At 37.9% G+C, this 20,246-nt stretch overlaps 1 protein-coding gene across 1 annotated transcript in view; it reads left to right on the forward strand.

Moving 5' to 3' along the window:
- Nucleotides 1-20,246, forward strand: part of KIAA1328 (KIAA1328 ortholog) — a 791,949-nt gene that overhangs the window by 607,633 nt on the left and 164,070 nt on the right. The window contains exon 8 of the mRNA XM_053701048.1: nucleotides 3,849-3,947. Within this exon, the coding sequence (XP_053557023.1) occupies nucleotides 3,849-3,947 (99 nt within the window). The remainder of the gene's footprint in view (nucleotides 1-3,848; nucleotides 3,948-20,246) is intronic.

A 20,246-nucleotide genomic window follows, 5' to 3' on the forward strand; every position in this document is an offset into this window, starting at 1 on the left:
TTTACTGTGAAAAACACAAAGAAACATAGAATTTGACAGTTGATAAGAACCAAAAGGCCCATCAAGTCTACCCATATTACATGCAACTTTCTAATTTACTCCTATTATCAATTTTTCTTTGTTCTCTTGCTATCTTTATTTGAAAAAGAAGGCATCTAAGCTAAGGATCCAGCCAATCGTTGGTTCAGAACCATGGACAGCATTTGTTTATTGGTGCTGTCCAATCAGCAAGGACAACCCAGGTTGTTCACCAAAAATGGGCCGGCATCTAAACTGACATTCTTGCTTTTCAAATATAGAGTAATTTAGAAAGTTGCATGTCCCTTTAAATACAAGATTACATTCAGCAATGCACTTCTAGGAGCCAGCAGAACATCTGGTGAGCCAATAAGAAGAGAGACCAATCAGCAGCTAGCTCCAAACAGTTTATTGCTGCTTGTAAGCCTACCTAGGTATGCTTTTCAACAAAAAATACCAAAAGAAGAATTTGATAACAGTAGCCAATTTAAAAGTCTCTTATAATTGCACACTTTGTCTGACTCATGAAAGTTTAATTTTGACTTTTACTTTGAAATATACCCCTTGACAAAGGGGCAGGTGCCCCGAAACATTGCTGTCTACCTAATAAAGGTTATTTCACTTTTCCACACCTGAGAGTGCAACATTTCTTTGGACACTTGATTATTTGGAGCAAGGGGTTTTTGCTCTGATTGTGTTGCACCCACCTTGAAACCTGCTGGACATTTATGTTTAAAGGTGTGTTGGTTTTACAACTTTGTACCCCTTTAAGGGATAGCTGCTTGTCACATAATAATAACAGGGCCCTGATAATTCTCTGCACACATTTTAAATATATTTATATGAGGTAATCCTGATTTGCTAGGGAGAACAAACCTAGTTTGTTTAACTTCTTCTCTCTGCATGCTTTAAAGTGAAAGTAAACTTTGATGAATGAAAGCCCGTTTTTTAAAAATACTATTAAAAGTATTTAATAGAAAGCAGCCGTTTTGATTAAAAACTTACCTTTGTTTTTTTCACAGCCCGAGCAGCTTCCCCCACCCGGAGATCCTCTCTTCACACGTCATCAATGACTAATCCAGCTACCTCCAATAACGGCATGGCCTCAGGCAATGACTATCCTGGGGGGTAAGCCATGATTGGAGGAAGTTGGATTAGTCATTGATGACGTGTGAAGACAGGATCTCTGGGTGGGGGAAGCTGCTCTGGCTCTCAAAAAAACAAAGGTACGTTTTTAATCAAAACGGCTGCTTTCTAAACTTTGATGAATGAAAGTGCCCCTGTTTTTAATAGTATTTTTAAAAAACAGGCTTTCATTCATCAAAGTTTACCTTCACTTTAATGCTTACATTTTCCTTATTAACTTTGTTTTTGTAAGAATGTATATCCAACATGCCTCCATTTTGTGGCTATTCAGCCATTCTGAACTGTTGTTTTTGTCAAACTTAGTCTGCTGACATCTGTTCTTGTTTAATAACATTTTATCTTGTTGCTAACCGAAAGTATGCACCTGCTAGTATTAACATGGTCTCACCACATTTCTTCCTTATCTTATACAAAGAAGGACGAATGTCTAAGTTTTCTTGCCTTTTACATAAACAATTTTATGTCTAAAGTTCTATTTCGGTGCTGGACTGTGATTGGGCAGGGTCAGACTGATATGCTACAGGATACAGGGGCATAGTGTGCTAAAAGAGTATGCACCCTGAGTGGCACCCTAAAATGAACAGGCACGGAAGTTTTTCTAGCTTTTGTTCAGTCTCAGCTGAGAGCATCTCTCTCTCTCTTTTTATATTTATGCAAATTGCTCTTGGGTCTCCCTAAGAGTAAAAGGGGAAACCAGACGTGGACTCCTTGCACACATGCCCTTAGAGAGATGCGACTGCACTTCACTGACGAGAGGCCCACAGAAACGTTGTTGTTTCTCTTATTCAGAGAAGAATTGCCTGGTATTTCGGCGCTGGACTGTCATTGGGCAGGGTCAGACTGATATGCTACAGGATATTTTTTCTCTGTGAAGGGGCATAGTGTGCTAAAAGAGTATGCACCCTGAGTGGCACCCTAAAATGAACAGGCACGGAAGTTTTTCTAGCTTTTGTTCTGTCTCAGCTGAGTGCATCTCTCTCACTTTTTATATTTATGTCTAAAGTTCTGTAACTTTCCACTGATTATGTTGCAATAAGAGGGCGTGTATGAAGCCCCACTGTGTCAATTTACAATGTATGTGATGTATACTATATAACCGCAACACTGATTGTAATAAACAGAGCAGACAGACTATATTCCTTGTATGGTGAATTATTCAGTTCCACATAAGTGGTATCCCGGCCCCGAGAGGACCTCTAACAGTTTTACAGTTTTATCTGAACCTTCTCTGATTCTTCCACATCCTTTTGAGAATCGGTCCCCAAACTTGTATGGCAGCCGCACCTTAAACCTTCTACAATGCTGCACTGTCATTGCTTTATCAGTGCAACGGCTCAGCTATACTGCCCCGAACAGATAAGCAACATGTGTTGTATACCTGGACTGCAAAACAAATCAATTTTGCTAAAAAAAATTATGGCTTTAGTTATGTTTAAACCATTTATTTTGTTTGCGGATATTTTGTAAAGCAGCAATTAATATGATGCATAGATTTAAAAAATACATTTACTGTCCCTTTAATAATTTTCATATATTACGTGCTGACAATGCGTTTATCAGTGTATTGTGTATAATTAGCAGCAGAAACTGTAACTACTTTGTGTATTACTTACAGTAAGAAATATAATAATAATACACACGATTACCTAACATTCCTGGTGCCTACATTTTTGGGAAGAGTCCTTGATTTTTAAAAAAACTTCTCAAACCTTTTTATTATGTGTAATTGCTGCTGTTTCATATTTATCATAGTTTTTTGTTTTTTAAAGGGACACTAAACCCATGATTCAGATATAATAGCAATTTTAAGCGGCTTTTTAATTTACTCCTATTATCATTTTTTCTTTGTTCTAGTGGTATCTTTATTTGAAAAATCAGCAATGTAAGCTTAGGAGCCAGCCCATTTTTGGTTCAGAACCCGGGGTAGTGCTTGCTGATTAGTGGCTACATTTAGCCACCAATCAGCAAGCGCTACCCAGGTGCTGAACCAAAAATGGGATGATTCATGCTTTTCAAATAAAGATACCAAGAGAATGAATTAAATATTATTATAGGCGTGAGTTAAAGTGAAAGTTGCTTAAAATTGCATGTTCTATCTGAATCATGAAAGAATACATTTGGGTTTAGTGTCCCTTTTAACATAAAGTTGTTTTTAATTCTTTAACCTGAAGTGCCTCTGCCTGGGAACCAGAGTTACTGCATATCTATATTTTCAGACAAGTAATTTGCTGCCTTCCTCATTATACAGCAGAACAGCCTGGCTTTGAAAGTTTTCTTCACTGAGAGCATTGCAGCATTTGTGTGGGGCCGTCTGATAGTAAATCATTTTAGTCACTGGATACTGTGAGCTTTTACTTTTTGAGGAAAATGTGTTCGATTTCTGAGCTGTTAAACCGTAGGAGAGAATGTCTTGGGAGATGTAAATATTGGATATTACAGCTATGGTGCCACACAATCAGATATACTATTATGTTATCAAGCACTGTAATAATGGGCTCTCTGAGAAACTCAGCAAAGCATCCGATTATACCTTGTAATTGTCTGAGGCTGGTTGGAGGGCTTCTGTCTAACAGCATGTCAGACTAGGGTGATGGCTGAAAATATGTGTTTATGGGCAAAGCTGCACTTTTCTTTCTTCTGATAATGGGCCTTCTTTATAACAATTGTGTTTTTCATTTGTATAGGACCCATCCAGATCCTGTGTCTCAGCTCCCATTGGCCAGTGACATCTCTGGACCACCTTTGCGTTCAGTAGTTCCTATGACTAATGGTTCGGGTCACAGGTAAACTCATATTTCCTGTACATAACTTATTATTTTAGAACTAATTGACTCCTCTATAGAAAATCTGATTGTTCTTCTACATACACAATATTTATAAGAACATTTGGAGACGCCCCATGCAGTGAAATAAAACTTGTTTTGAATTAAAGGGACAGTCTACTTGAAAAAAAAAAAATAGATAATCCCTTTTTCTTTCTTAAGACACGGTGAGTACACGGAATCAGCAATTACTGTTGGGAATATCACTCCCGGCCAGCAGGAGGAGGCAGTGAGCACCACAGCAAAGCTGTTAAGTATGCCTTCCCACAACCCCCAGTCATTCTCTTTGCCTTCTGTGCAAGTAGGAGGTGAAGTTTAGGTGTCTGTTTTAAGAATTCTTCTATCAAGATTTTTTTATATTGGAGGCCTGAGCAGGCTTGATCTGATCTTCCCTGACAATCTGGGTCTAGCTGTACTCGTTAGTCTCTTCAGTAGTGCTGTGGTAGCTTTTAAGCAGTTAGGAACTTGTGGGGTGGGCCTCACTGCATTTTCCTGACAAGATTACTGCCCTGCAACAGAATGCCAGAGTAGGCTTACTCTGTTCCTTCTTCTTATCCACTGGTCTGTGTGGGGAGTGGCTTCCTCTCATGCCAGGTGAGCTGTCTCCCTGTCGGACAGGCAAGGGTGCAGGTAAGTGCCATTTTATTTCTTAAACTGGAGAAAAAAGCATGGCACTCAGAAGTTAATAGTCTGCACTCTAATAGGGACCTTTATTCCTGGGAGTCAGGATACTAGTAGACAGGATAGCAGGGCACTGTGTGGATACAGGACGCCAGAGTCCAAAGGTGGCCCAATGCAAAAGTTTATACAGTCGCTGTGTTTTTAACTTTATTGGGGTTAGACTGTCTCTATTGCAGTTGTTAACTTAGTTTGGTCAGGACCTTGCGGTCCATATCGAGGCTGGATGTGACGTCACTGGGGGGGGGGGGGCGGACTCCTCTCCCCTGAAGCAGGGCACACTTTTCCTTGGCGCCTTTTCCCTCAGAGTAACGGCTTCTGTGATCCTCTCCTGTTTAAAGCCCTGAATGTTGTGAAGTCGCTCTGTGGCGGTAGGAACAGGTAGGCACCACAGCTTACCGCTGTGGTGTAGGGGGGCCAGAGAGGTTTTATATATATATTAAAATATAAATATTTTTTATTGGGGTAAAAGTTTATTAAGGTAATACATTTATTTATTTCTTGACACTGTGAATCCATGGCCCGCTCTTATTTTCTTTAGATAAACCTCAGGCACCTCTACACCTTGTGTTATTTCCCTTCTCTCCTTTTCCTTCGGTCGAATGACTGGGGGTTGTGGGAAGGGAAGTGATACTTAACAGCTTTGCTGTGGTGCTCTTTGCCTCTTCCTGGCCAGGAGTGATATTCCCAACAGTAATTGCTGATTCCGTGGACTCACTGTGTCAAGAAAGAAAGAAATTTATCAGGTAAGCATAAATTTTGTTATTGCCCAGTTTTGCATAACCAGCATGGTTATATTAATATACTTTTACCTCTGTGATTACCTTGTATCTAAGAAAAAATGGAGGAGCACTTCCATGAATCGTAAAAAGTAACTTGAATGCTTCAATTAAAATTCCATATTGCAAAATTGACAGCAAAAAGGTGAGGAAGGCTGGACTGCAAATCCTTAGACTCACTGACGCGTTTCAGCGTTTGTGTGTCATGCATTTTGAAGGAGCACTTGTATGTCCATTTAATTCCATTGTATTCCGATATTGTTGCTACTTTACGTACTGTAACCTAATTACCATACCTTATCTTATCTTTTTGCGAGTTCAAACCCCTATCACTAAACATTGGAAAAAGCTAAAGTAAATCTCTAGATTTTCAATCCATGATTAAAAATGAACACTTCCATATTGTTGGTGAGCAAGGAAATTAGTCTCCCGGGGCATCATAAAATAAGCTTCTTATTCCCAGTTGGAATAGCAGAACACGCACGGGGCGCACGCAGCTGCCGTTAGAAAGTCATGACACAGCAGCAGTGAAGCAGAAACAGCCTGCTCTTGCTGTGAATTAGCTGCGGATAATTCCACATCTCAAATTCTGTCAGGTTAGGGCCAAATGTTTACCATTCTCTTGTGTTATCTTCCAACCCCTCTACAGACCTTGCTAACGATAGAGTAGATCTGCCACTGAGAACTGCAGCCATTGGCTGTCAAAAAGACGCAAGTAGCCCTTAATTATGATTGGCAAAATATTTTAATAGAAACCTCTGACATCAATTATAGGGCAGTGAAAGGCAATCTTATATTGAATACAGAATTAACTTTGTTTCCCTTTAATGGATCAGAATGTTATTGAGTTGTGTTACAAAAGATCTACCTTAAAGGGACACTGAACCCAATTTTTTTCTTTTGTGATTCAGATATAGCGTGACATTTTAAGCGACTTTCTAATTTACGCCTATTATCAAGTTTTCTTCATTCTCTTGGTATCTTTATTTGAAATGCAAGAATGTAAGTTTAGATGCCGGCGCATTTTTGGTGAACAACCTGGTATGTCCTTGCTGATTGGTGGATAAATTCCTCCACCATTAAAAAGTGCTGTCCAGAGTTCTGAAAAAAAAAATTAGATGCCTTCTTTTTCAAATAAAGATAGCAAGAGAATGAAGAAAATTTGATAATAGGAGTAAATTAGAAAGCAGCTTAAAAATGCATGTTCTATCTGAATCGCGAAAGAAAAAAATTTGGGTTCAGTGTCCCTTTAAAGCTACCGTAAAGGTAAACTTCCAGAATTCAGACCGAGCATATCCTTGTTTAAAAACCTTTCCAATTTACTTATTTAATTGCAATAAAAGGTGTATAGGTATTAAAAGCAAATCTAATATTTAACTCTTAAATCAAGCAAAAAAAATTGCATTCTCTAATCTTGGATTCGTCAAACCATGGGTCAGGATCCATTACTGGTGGCAACACCATGTTTACTGGTTCACAACTTGTGTGTGTGTGTTGTATTAGAGGGAGTGAGGAGTGTGTGTGGGGGGAGTGTGTATTGTATGAGAGTGTGTTGTGTGTTTTATGAAAGTGTTGTATTAGAGTGTATGTGGTGTGTGTGTTTTATGAAAGTGTTGTATTAGAGTGTATGTGGTGTGTGTGTTTTATGAGTGTGTGTTCTATGAGAGTGTCTGTGGTGTGTGTGCTGTATGAGTGTGTGTGTTGTAGGAGAGTGTGTGGGGAGTGTGTAGTGTGTATTGAATGAATGAGTGTGTGTGTTTTATGAGAGTGTTGTATGAGAGTGTTTGTGGTGTGTGTGTTTGTGTAGTAGGAGAGTGTTTGTGTGTTGTATGAGAGTGTTTGTGTAGTAGGAGAATGTGTGTGTGTGTGTTTTATGAGAGTGTTTGTGGTGTGTGTGTGTGTTTTATGAGAGTGTTTGTGGTGTGTGTGTGTGTTTTATGAGAGTGTTTGTGGTGTGTGTGTTGTATGAGAGTGTTTGTGGTCTGTGTGTTGTAGGAGTGTTTGTGTAGTAGAGAATGTGTGTGTGTGTGTGTTTTATGAGAGTGTTTGTGGTGTGTGTGTTGTAGGAGAGTGTGTATTTGTGTAGTAGGAGAGTGTGTGTGGTATGTGTGTGTTATTACCTTTTACATCACTTTCAAGTTTGACTAGAATCATGAATAAAGTTATACAAACATTTTAATCACTTTGTCAAAAATTGCAGCTATCTTGTTGTATATTACTTCGAGAAATTTCAGGCCAAGCATAAAAATATGGTAGTGAAGGTATGTGGTATCATGGCACTGGGTCTTGAAAAAAATGTTTGAAGAACCCTGTTATAACCTTACCAGGCTGCATCCTACACAGTCATTTGATTACTCTTGTAACTTATTTATATTTGTGCTTAAAAGAACATAAAAGTACAAAAAGAAAATCCTCTCTTTTGTGCGCAATTAACATCCACTCCAGAGCAACAATGCACCAGTGGGACCTATCTGAACACATCTATTGAGCCAGTGACAAGAGGCAAACCGTGTACGTAAAAAAAATCTACTTACCCTTATGAAATTACACATTTTTGAAATGTAAAGACAGAAATAACAACAATGTTAGACTTTTTCCATCTGTAATGTGATCTTCCAATAAAAAAAATAACATAGTTCATAATTAGGAACATTTTAAATAAATAAAAAAACCTACAACACCCTGATGGCATTAGTCTTAAAACCACAGGTTTTTAATTGGGTTGAGGTCTGGGCTCTAACTGGACCATTCCAACACTTTGATTTTCCTTTTCTGAAGACGCCATGTTCTACTTGGATTTGTGCTTTGGGTCATTGTCATGTTGCAATGTGAAATTCCCCTTCAGCTTTCTACCAGAGGCCAGCAGGATTTTAGCCAAAATTTATTGATATTTGGAGCTATTCTTTATCCCATCTATCATGATAAGAGCCCCTGACCCAGCTAAAGAGAAGCAGCCCCAAAGCATGATGCCACCACCACCAGGCTACAAAATCGCTTTGATGTTCATTGTATGATGCGCTTTAATGGCTTTGTGCCAGACTAAGGGGCCTATTTATCAAATGTCTTGCGGACCTGATCCGACAGTGTGGATAAGGTCCGCAAGACATTGCTAAATGCGGAGAACAATACGCTCTCCGTATTCAGCATTGCACCAGCAGCTCACAAGAGCTGCTGGTGCAACGCCGCCCCCTGCAGAATGGTGTCAATCAACCCGATCATACTCGATCGGGTTGAATTGTGGCGATTCCTGACCGCCTCATCAGAGCAGGCGGACAGGGTTATGGAGCAGCGGTCTTTGTGACCGCTGCTCCGTAACTTGTGTTTCTGGCGAGTCTGAAGACTCGCCAGAAACACGGGCCGTCAAGCTCCGTTTGGAGCTTGATAGATAGGCCCCATAGCTTTTACAATTTAGGTAGAAAAGTTCACCTTTTGTCTCGTCAGACATTTTCCCAAAATGAATCTTGTGGCATAATTTAGATGTGTTTTGATGTTCCTTTTTGTAAGAAAGGGTTTCCATCTTCCCACTCAATATCCCAGACATGCAGAATACGAGAGATGAAGGTCACATGCAAGGAATTACCACTTCCTGCCAGAAATTCATTTGCTCCTTCAGTGTTGCTGTTGGCATCTTGGTAGGCTCCCTAATACGTTTTCTCCTCATCCTCTCATCAGCTTGTCCTTGGAGGGTTGTCCTTTGCCTTTGTAACGCCTCTCTGGTGCCACATTATCTCCACTTATTGATCATGGTTTTGACAGTGCTCCACAGTATATTTAGTGTCTTTGATATTATTTTATATCACTATCCTGATTGGTTATTTTTTGCAACTCTTTGCTGACTATGGCTCTCCTAGTAGGATGCAACCTTAAACATTAAAGCAAATCCTACAGCAACAGCTATTTTTTATTTGGGTTTAATCGGAATCACTTCATCAATGGCAGGTGTATGCTATTTACCTAGAGCACTGGTTTTCAAACCTTTACTCAGGCCTCCCCAACAGGCCACGTTTTGAGGAATACCCTGGATGAGAGCAAGTAAAATAACCATGGTTACTAATCAGCTCATTATTTCACCTGTGCTCTAATTCAGATATCCTCAAGATGTGGAATGTTTGAAAACTGGTGACCTAGAGGAATGATTTAGTTAACTGTGAGCACAGATAGAGCCCCCATTATAGGGTGTGCAGACTTAAGCAATTTGTTTTTTTGTTTTTTTTTCTGTGGATTTCTTTTTTATTGGAAGATCACATTACAGATGGAAAAAGTCTGACAATTACATTGTTGTTATTTCTGTCTTTACATTTATAAAACCTGTGATTTCTATATCCACTGTGTGTTGTGTAGCCACCAATCGCCTGCTAGCTCACAGTAGTACATTGCTGCTCTTGTGTCTACCTAGGTATGCTTTTCAACAAAGAATACCAAGAGAAAGTAAACAAAGAAACTGCTCCTTAAGTAAAAAAAATACATTACAAAACTTACATTCTTCTAACACGTTTTATGTAACAAATGTCCTTTACTGAGCGTGGGCAAGATTCTGACTGGCCATAGTGCAGGTGTCTCCTAGCAACCCCTTCAAAGGTTAAAGGGACATTATACACTTGATTTTTCTTTGCATAAATGATGATCCATTTATATAGCCCATACAGTTTTTTTTTTTTTTTTTTTTAAAAGGTATAGTTTTGCTTATTTTTAAATAGCATTGCTCTGATTTTCAGACTCCTAACCAAGCCCCAAAGTTTAAGGAGAATACCGAGGTATACCTACTCCAGCTTGCGTCTGTTTGTGTAAAGGGTCTTTTCATATGCAGGGGGAGGGGGGAATGTCTTTTTCCCACTTGCAGTGGGTGTTCTAGCTGCCTTTTTAACAGAGCTAAGTTGTGAGCTTCTAAGTAAGTTTTTAAACAATTTTATACTGGATTTTTATATCAGTGCATATTCTTTATAGTAGTGTCTATTACATGTACTTATATGAAAATTGGTGTATACTGTCCCTTTAAAGTGAATGTAAATTTTGATGCTAAAGTGGCCGGTTTTTAAAAATTCGATTAAAAACAGGGGCACTTTAATTCATCAAAATTTACATTTCACTTGTGTTGTGAAGAAAAAATACTTACATTTTAATTTTGACAGCCGTTCCAGCTTCCTCCGCCCGTCTCAAAGCCTCTTCCTGGGTCTAAAATGAGGAATCCGGCTGCCTCCAATCACGGCGTTGAATTGGACACTGATTCCCCTGGGGGGAAGCCGTGATTGGAGGATAACCGATCCATCATTTATGATGTCAGAAATGGCTTGCGACGACCGGGGGAAGCTGGAGCGGCTGTCAAGTTTAAAAGGTACGTATTTTTTCACGAGTGAAATGTAAATTTTGATGAAATAAAGTGCCCCTGTTTTTAATCAAATTTTTAAAAAACTTTGGCATCAAAAGTTACATTCACTTTAAGCTACTCCTTTGCCTTCCTTTAATACACATTGCTCACTGCTTAGTGCTTTGTGCATTACAGCCATGAAACGGACTGTTTTATAGCTGTTTAATTTCCCTTTTATATTGATACATTTGTTCAAGCTAATAAATTAAAGGAGCAGTATAGTGATAACAGTACATGCTCAGATTCATTTATCACGATTGACCTGCAGTTCTGTGTGTTTAACCCCTGCAAATGAGTTAAAGGGAAGTGTGCTGTAATTTTTCTCCTCTTTAATGTGTTCCCAATTATCTATTTTACCTGCTGGAGTACATTAAATTGTTTACTAATAGCTAATTTACCTTTGTTTTATCATTTGAAATAGCTGATTTTGCCTTGTGTATCCCCAGCTATACTGAACATTTCTGATTAAAGGCACAGTCTAGTCAAAATGAAAGCACTGATTGGCTAAAATGTATGTCTGTCCAAAGAACTGAAATAAGGGGCAATCTGTAGATGCTTGGATACAAAGTAATCACAGAGGTAAAAAAGTATATTAATATATCCGTTGGTTATGCAAAACTGGGAAATGGGTAATAAAGGGATTTTCTATATTTTTAAACAATATAAATTCTGGTGTAGAATGTCCCTTTAAATAATGGTCTCAAAAAACATGTAAACAAGAAGGTTTAGATAAAATAATGGGATATAGAGGTACTGAAATGTTCATATTCCATTAGACTGGCCTTTAAGTAAACCATGATAAATAAGATGAGGAGGACTGCTTTCACCACAAGATTAGCCCGTTATATTGGGTTGTGGTTTCAATTTGCAGAAACAGCTATTTTATATACAAAATAAACCAAAATGACACATTTACCCTACATTTTAAACTCTGCAGTTGGCATAACAAGTAATTGGAAGCACTTTAAGTGGAAACCAATTTGTCCCTTTAAATAATTTAACCATGTCTTTAACTAATTTGCAGGGGTTAGAGAGCCATTAGCCATTTTAGTCTAAAATGTATGCACTAATTCATTGGAGCTTGTAATTTTAACCCTACCGACATTGCACTACTGTGTGTTTAGCCCTCGCGAAGTGATTAAACACACATTCAATGGATACAAAATAATTAGAAATCATCCTAAAACAAAGTATAAATATAATAAACTTTAAAACAGTGTAAATAAAATATAATCTATAAAACTGTGTAAATAAAATATAATAAACTATAACACAGTGTCAATAAAATATAATAAACTATAAAACAGTGTCAATAAAATAAACTATAAAACAGTGTAAATAAAATATAAACTATAAAACAGTGTAAATAATTTAAAAAATATAAAACAATGTAAATAATGTAAAAAAATATAAAAGTGTAAATACAATATATTAAACTATAAAACAGTGTAAATAATATAATTAACTGTAAAACAGTGTAAATAAAATATAATAAACTATGACTGTAAATAAAATATAATAAACTATATAACACTGTAAATAAAAATAGAATAAACTATAAAACACTGTAAATAAAATAGAATAAACTATAACACAGTGTAAATAAAATATAATAAACTAGAACACAGTGTAAATAAAATATAATAACCTATAAAACTGTGTAAATAAAATAGAATAAACTATAACAGTGTAAATAAAATATAATAAACTATAAAACTGTATAAATAAAATGTAATAAACTATAACACAGTGCAAATAAAATATAATGAACTATAAAACTGTGTAAATAAAATATAAACTATAGCAGTGTAAATAATATAAAAATATAAAACAGTGCAAATAAAATAGAATAAACTATAAAACTGTGTAAACAAAATAAACTATAAAACTGTGTAAATAAACTATAAAACTGTGAATAAAATAGAATAAACTATAAAACTGTGTATAAAATATAATATACAATACAAACCATGTAACAAAATACTGTGTATGTCAAGGCCTCCTTAAGAATTCTTGCAGGTGAAGTGGAACCAGTAACCTCAAAAAGAAAGGAATCAATAGTTAAGTCCTGTTAAAACTAAAAAAAAATTAAATGTTACAGAGCAATACTCACAAATTTGAGAGCTATAACTTAGCTCTCCATATTTTTGCATTTAATGGAAATTCAAAGTCTCAGTACAATCACACAAGGCAACAGACAAATATCTGGTAAATATTTATTAAAACACTGGCAGACAGGGGCAGACACATTCCCCCCTGTCCACCTGGCTTCTCTTGCGGGCAGCGATGTGCATTTACCATTGCACACGAGTGATCATTTGCGCTCGCATACAACCACGCCCCACTGCCCGCGCAACCTGCAGTCAGAGTGGAGAAAAGGCTTGATAAATCTAGCCCACAGAGACTAAGTGTCAGCAAATGCTATAGGTGAGTGCTAAGGAAAACGCTGCTCTCATCTTCGGTTGTCCCTGCAAACCTTTTATAGAGTGCACAGACTCTTGCAATATCCATCTCACTTGTGTTGTAAATGTCCGTTAAGTTTATGTACCACTCAGGACCTACAGAGCACTGCTGATCCTGAACGGAAGTGCGACTAGCACTGCAGATTGGATCAGCGGCAGTTTACATTTGTTACCGGCAGTGCTCTTTTAGTGTTTGTGTGTGTTTAACCCCTGCAAAGGAAGTAGTGCAGGGTCCAATTAGAGCAGCTCATTTTTCAACTATTATGGCCCTTTAAAGGGACTGTGTACCCTAAAATCCCCCCCCCCCTTTAATTTGTTCCCAATGGTCCATTTTACCCGTTGAAGTGTATTAAATTGTTTATAACTAGCGCTTTACCTTTATAGCAGCATTTAAAATAGATGATGTTGCCTGTGATATACCTACCTATACTGAAAGATTCTATACTTAAGTATTGGCCTTAAGACAAATCTCTGTAAACATAGCCAGCAGAAGAAATTACACTCCAAATGGGAGGTAGGAGAGATAAGTAATACAATGTTAATTTTCAATTGTTCTCTCTAAGTACTCTGCTTTGGTATACAGACAGAGATAATATAGAAGCACGTGTATACAGAAAGGGATAAAATAAGGATATTTGATTTCCTTGCAAGCTCAACCCATTTAATGGTTTGTGGTTTCAAAGAACAAAAACAGCTATTCTAGATACAAAAATAAACCTAAAAAAGATATTCCTCGTACATTTTATACCCTGCAGCTGGTATAACAAGTCATTTGAAACACATTAAGGGAAAAACATATTTACAGCAAACTGGCCCTTTATGTCTTTTGTAACCAAAATGTTTTAACCCCTTGGCTCCCATTGCGCACTAAAAGAGTTTGCAGCCATGGGGTTAAAATAGAGTGACTAGGTATCCTGGTAAATTTTTCACCTTGCTTGACAGTTTGAATGGCGCACACTACCTCCCCTGCAATATTCCGCTTACACACTGTGTGCTATGTAATTAAACAGTATCTATATACTTTACCTTTTCCCCCAATTACTTTTGGATGGTCTCAATTGCCTTCTCCCACTTAATGACTTGCGCTTGTTCATTTCCAGTTATGGCTGTTGTTGGTTCACTTAACTTTTTTCTGTTGTTCTTCCTACACATAATACAAAATAAATAGCTATTAGATTTCTTTCTCTTTTTGTAATTGTCTTCAAAGATGAGATTTTAATAATAATAAAAAAATTCTGCTTGTATCATTTAGTTAATATTCAATTGTTCTGAGCCAATTTAACAGTTACTATTTTTTTTAATTGAAATATAAGAATAATTATCTTTATGCTCATCTGCGTATGGGGATGATCTTGGGAAGGGTGAGTAGTTAAACGCCAAGAGCGATACAGAAATAACAAGCTATTGTGCAGGATCGTGGGTAGCACTGTGTGAATATGCAGTGTGCATGGGTGCAAGAAACACACCTGGTAATTACAAGACATTCTATTGTGTTATCATTTTTTTCTTTCATAATAGGGATAGATCAGACACTTTTTTTTTTTTATAAACATTTTTTTCATGTAATTGGCAAGAGTCCATGAGCTAGTGACGTATGGGATATACATTCCTACCAGGAGGGGCAAAGTTTCCCAAACCTCAAAATGCCTATAAATACACCCCCCACCACACCCACAATTCAGTTTTACAAACTTTGCCTCCTATGGAGGTGGTGAAGTAAGTTTGTGCTAAGATTTCTAAGTTGATATGCGCTTCTCAGCATGCTGAAGCCCGGTTCCTCTCAGAGTGCAGTGAATGACAGAGAGATGTGAAGGGAGTATTACCTTTTGAATACAATGATCATCCTATTGGGGATCTATTTCTTAGGTTCTCTGTTATCAGTCATAGAGATTTCTCCTACCTCACTGTTCAGATCGACGATATACTCTTATATACCATTACCTCTACTGATTCTCGTTTCAGTACTGGTTTGGCTATCTACTTTATGTAGATGAGTGTCTTTTGGTAAGTATGTTTCCTTTTATTTATGACACTCTCAGCTATGGTTTGGCACTTTATATGTAAAGTTCTAAATATGTTTTATACTTATATTTGCCATGATTCAGGTTAATCAGTTTATTTCCTTCTTACAGACTGTCAGTTTCATTTTTGGGAAATGCATATATGGGAAAAAAAAAAAAATCTTACCTGAAATTTTTTCAATTGACTTTCTTTCTAAATTGCGGGCTGTTAGGCTCGCGGGAGCGCTAAATGCTATAATTTATTGCGTCTTTTTTGGCGCAAGACTTTTTTGGCGTGAGAATTACGTTTGTTGACGTTATGTCGTCATTTCCGGCGTCTTTGTTGGCGCCAAGAGTTTGCAAGTAGTTGCGTCATCTATGACGCTCGTGTTTGTTGCAGACGTTTTTGGCGCCAAAAAATATTTTTCAGTTTGGGCGTCATACTTGGCGCCAGATTTTGACATTATTTAAGGAATTTTTTTTTTTTGCTTCTGGTTTCCAGAGGCTTATTCTGTTTGCATTTTTTCCCATTCCTGAATCTGTCATATAAGGAAATTGATCATTTTGCTTTATATGTTGTTTTTTCTATTACATATTGCAAGATGTCCCATGCTGACCCTGTTTCAAAATCTACTACTGGAATTCTACTGCCTGATGTCGGTTCTACCAAAGCTAAGTGCATTTGTTGTAAACTTGTGGTAACTGTTCCTCCGGCTGTAGTTTGTGTTAGTTGTCATGATAAACTTTCTAAAGCAGATAATATTTCCATTAGTAATAATCCATTACCTGTTGTTGTTCCTTCAACATCTAATGTTCAGGATATTCCTGTTAATGTGAGAGAATTTGTTTCTAATTCTATTCAGAAGGCCTTGTCTGTTATACCACCTTCTAATAAACGTAAAAGGTCTTTTAAAACTTCTTAGGCCTGCTATTTCTTTGGCTGATGTTGCTGCGGCTTCAACTTTTTGGTTGGAAACTTTAGCGCAACAAGTACCAGATCCTAATGTGTATAGCATTGTTAAGCTTATTCAACATGCTAATAATTTAATTTGTGATGCCATTTTTGGTATTGTTAGAATTGATGTCAGATATGTCTTTAGCACTTTTAGCTAGAAGAGCTTTATGGCTTAAAACTTGGAATGCAGATATGACTTCTAAGTCAACATTGCTATCTCTTTCTTTCCAAGGTAATAAATTATTTGGTTCTCAGTTGGATTCTATTATTATAACTGTTACTGGGGGGAAGGGAGCTTTTTTGCCTCAGGATAAAAAGTCTAAGGGTAAATTTAGGGCTCCTAACCGTTTTCGTTCCTTTCGTCAGAATAAGGAACAGAAATCTGATCCTTCCCCTAAAGGATCGGTTTCCAATTGGAAGCCTTCTCCAGTCTGGATTAAATCCAAGCCTTTTAGAGAACCAAAAGCAGCCCCCAAGTCTGCATGAAGGTGCGGCCCTCATTCCAGTGCAGCTGGTAGGGGGCAGACTAAGGTTTTTCAAAGATGTTTGGATCAATTCAATCCAAAATCATTGGATCCAGAACATTGTTTCTCAAGGGTACAGAATAGGTTTCAAGGTAAGACCGCCTGTGAGAAGTTTCTTTCTCTCACGCATTCCAGTGAACCCAGTGAAGGCTCAGGCTTTCCTGAAGTGTGTTTCAGACCTGGAGTTATCCAGGGTAATTGTGCCAGTTCCCTTTCCGGAACGGGGTCTGGGGTTTTATTCAAATCTGTTCATTGTTCCAAAGAAAGATGATTCTTTCAGACCATTTCTGGATCTAAAGATTTTGAATCGTTATGTAAGAATACCAACATTCAAAATGGTGACTATAAGGACTATTCTGCCTTTTGTTCAGCAAGGGCATTATATGTCCACAATAGATTTACAGGATGCATATGTTCATATTCCGATTCATCCAGATCATTATCAGTTCCTGAGATTCTCTTTTCTAGACAAGCATTCCCAATTTGTTGCTCTTCCTTTTGGCCTAGCAACAGCTCCAAGGATCTTTTCAAAGGTTCTCAGTGCCCTACTCTCTGTAATCAGAGAGCGGGGTATTGCGGTGTTTCCTTATTTGGACGATATCTTGGTACTTGCTCAGTCTTTACATTCTGCAGAATTTCACACAAATCAACTAGTGTTGTTTCTTCAAGAACATGGTTGCAGGATCAATTTACCAAAAAGTTCCTTGATTCCTAAGACAAGGGTAACCTTTTTAGGATTCCAAATAGATTCAGTATCCATGGCTTTGTCTCTGACAGATAAAAGACGTCTGAAATTGGTTTCAGTTTGTCGGAACCTTCAGTTTCAATCATTCCCTTCAGTAGCTATGTGCATGGAGGTTTTAGGCCTCATGACTGCAGCATCGGACGCGATCCCCTTTGCTCGGTTTCACATGAGACCGCTTCAGCTTTGTATGCTGAGCCAATGGTGCAGGGATTATACAAGGATATCATAATCAATATCCTTAAATCACAATATTCGACTTTCTCTGACTTGGTGGTTAGATCACCATCGTTTAGTTCAGGGGGCCTCTTTTGTTTGTCCAACCTGGACTGTGATCACAACAGATGCGAGTTTTTCAGGTTGGGGAGCTGTCTGGGGATCTCTGACAGCGCAGGGGGTTTGGAAATCTCAGTTTTGGCCTCTTCTGAAGAAAGAATCGTTTATTTGTTTTCAGACAGACAATGTCACAACCGTGTCGTATGTCAATCATCAAGGTGGGACTCACAGTCCTCTAGCTATGAAAGAAGTATCTCGGATACTTGCATGGGCGGAATCCAGTTCCTGTCTAATCTCTGCGGTCCATATCCCAGGTATAGACAATTGGGAAGCGGATTATCTCAGTCGCCAGACCTTACATCCGGGAGAATGGTCTCTCCACCCAGATGTGTTTCTTCAGATTGTTCAGATGTGAGGGCTTCCAGAAATAGATCTGATGGCTTCTCATCTAAACAGGAAACTTCCCAGGTATCTGTCCAGGTCCAGGGATCCTCAGGCGGAAGCAGTGGATGCGTTGTCACTTCCTTGGAATTATCAACCTGCTTATCTCTTTCCACCTCTAGTTCTTCTTCCAAGAGTGATTTCCAAAATCATAATGGAGCGTTTATTTGTACTGCTGGTGGCTCCACCATGGCCACACAGGTTTTGGTATGCGGATCTTGTTCAGATGTCCAGTTGCCAACCTTGGCCACTTCCGTTAAGGCCAGACCTTCTATCTCAAGGTCCTTTTTTCCATCAGTATCTCAAATCAGTAAATTTGAAGGTATGGGGATTGAACGCCTAGTGCTTAGTCATAGTGGTTGCTCTGACTCAGTGATTAATACTATGTTGCAGGCTCGCAAATCTGTGTCTAGAAAGATTTATTACCGAGTTTGGAAGACTTACATTTCATGGTGTTCTCATAAATTCTCTTGGCATTCTTTTAGAATTCCTAGGATTTTACAGTTTCTTCAGGATAATTTAGATAAGGGTTTGTCTGCAAGTTCCTTGAAAGGACAAATCTCTGCTCTTTCTGTTCTGTTTCATAGAAAGATTGCTAATATTCCTGATATTCATTGTTTTGTTCAGGCTTTGGTTCGTATCAAACCTGTCATTAAGCCAATTTCTTCTCCTTGGAGTCTTAATTTGGTTTTGAGGGCTTTACAGGCTCCTCCGTTTGAGCCTATGCATTCTTTGGACATTAAATTACTTTGCTGGAAAGTATTGTTCCTTTTGGCCATCTCTTCAGCTAGAAGAGTTTCTGAATTATCTGCTCTTTCTTGTGAGTCTCCTTTTCTGATTTTTCATCAGGATAAGGCGGTTTTGCGGACTTCATTTAAATTTTTACCTAAAGTTGTGAATTCCAACAACATTAGTAGAGAAATTGTTGTCCCTTCATTTTTGTCCTAATCCTAAGAGTTCTCTGGAGAGATCTTTACATTCTTTGGATGTGGTAAGAGCTTTGAAATATTATGTTGAAGCTACTAAAGATTTCAGAAAGACTTCTAGTCTATTTGTTATCTTTTCTGGTTCTAAGAAAGGTCAGAAGACTTCTGCCATTTCTTTGGCATCTTGGTTAAAGCTTTTGATTCATCATGCTTATTTGGAGTCGGGTAAATCCCCGCCTCAGAGGATTACGGCTCATTCTACTAGGTCAGTTTTTACTTGCTGGGCTTTTAAGACTGAAGCTTCTGTTGATCAGATTTGCAAAGCAGCGACTTGGTCTTCTTTGCATACTTTTACTAAATTCTACCATTTTGATGTTTTCTCTTCTTCAAAAGCAGTTTTTGGTAGAAAAGTACTTCAGGCATCTGTTTAAGTTTGATTATTCTGCTTATAATTTGTTTTTTTTTCATTATAAAGATTAAAACTTTTGATTTGGGTTGTGGATTAATTTTTCAGCGGAATTGTCTGTCTTTATTTTTATCCCTCCCTCTCTTGTGTGACTCTTGCGTGGAGTTCCACATCTTGGGTATTTGCTATCCCATACGTCACTAGCTCATGGACTCTTGCCAATTACATGAAAGAAAACATGTAAGAACTTAACTGATAAATTCATTTATTTCATATTGGCAAGAGTCCATGAGGCCCACCCTTTTTGTGGTGGTTATGATTTTGTTGTATAAAGCACAATTATTCCAATTCCTTGTTGATGCTTTCGCTCCTTTCTTATCACCCCACTTCTTGGCTAGTCGTTAAACTGAATTGTGGCTGTGGTGGGGGTGTATTTATAGGCATTTTGAGGTTTGGGAAACTTCGCCCCTCCTGGTAGGAATGTATATCCCATACGTCACTAGCTCATGGACTCTTGCCAATATGAAAGAAATTAATTTATCAGGTAAGTTCTTACATAAATTATGTTTTTTCTCTCTAGCATGTTCCAGCTATTCCAGTAAAGGCTCAGACTTTCCTGAAGTGTGTTTCAGACCTGGAATTATCTAGGGTATTCATACCAGTTCCATTTCAGGAACAGGGTCTGGGGTTTTGTTCAGATCTATTC

Source organism: Bombina bombina, chromosome 2 (genome assembly GCF_027579735.1).
Source record: "Bombina bombina isolate aBomBom1 chromosome 2, aBomBom1.pri, whole genome shotgun sequence".
Taxonomy (NCBI): domain Eukaryota; kingdom Metazoa; phylum Chordata; class Amphibia; order Anura; family Bombinatoridae; genus Bombina; species Bombina bombina.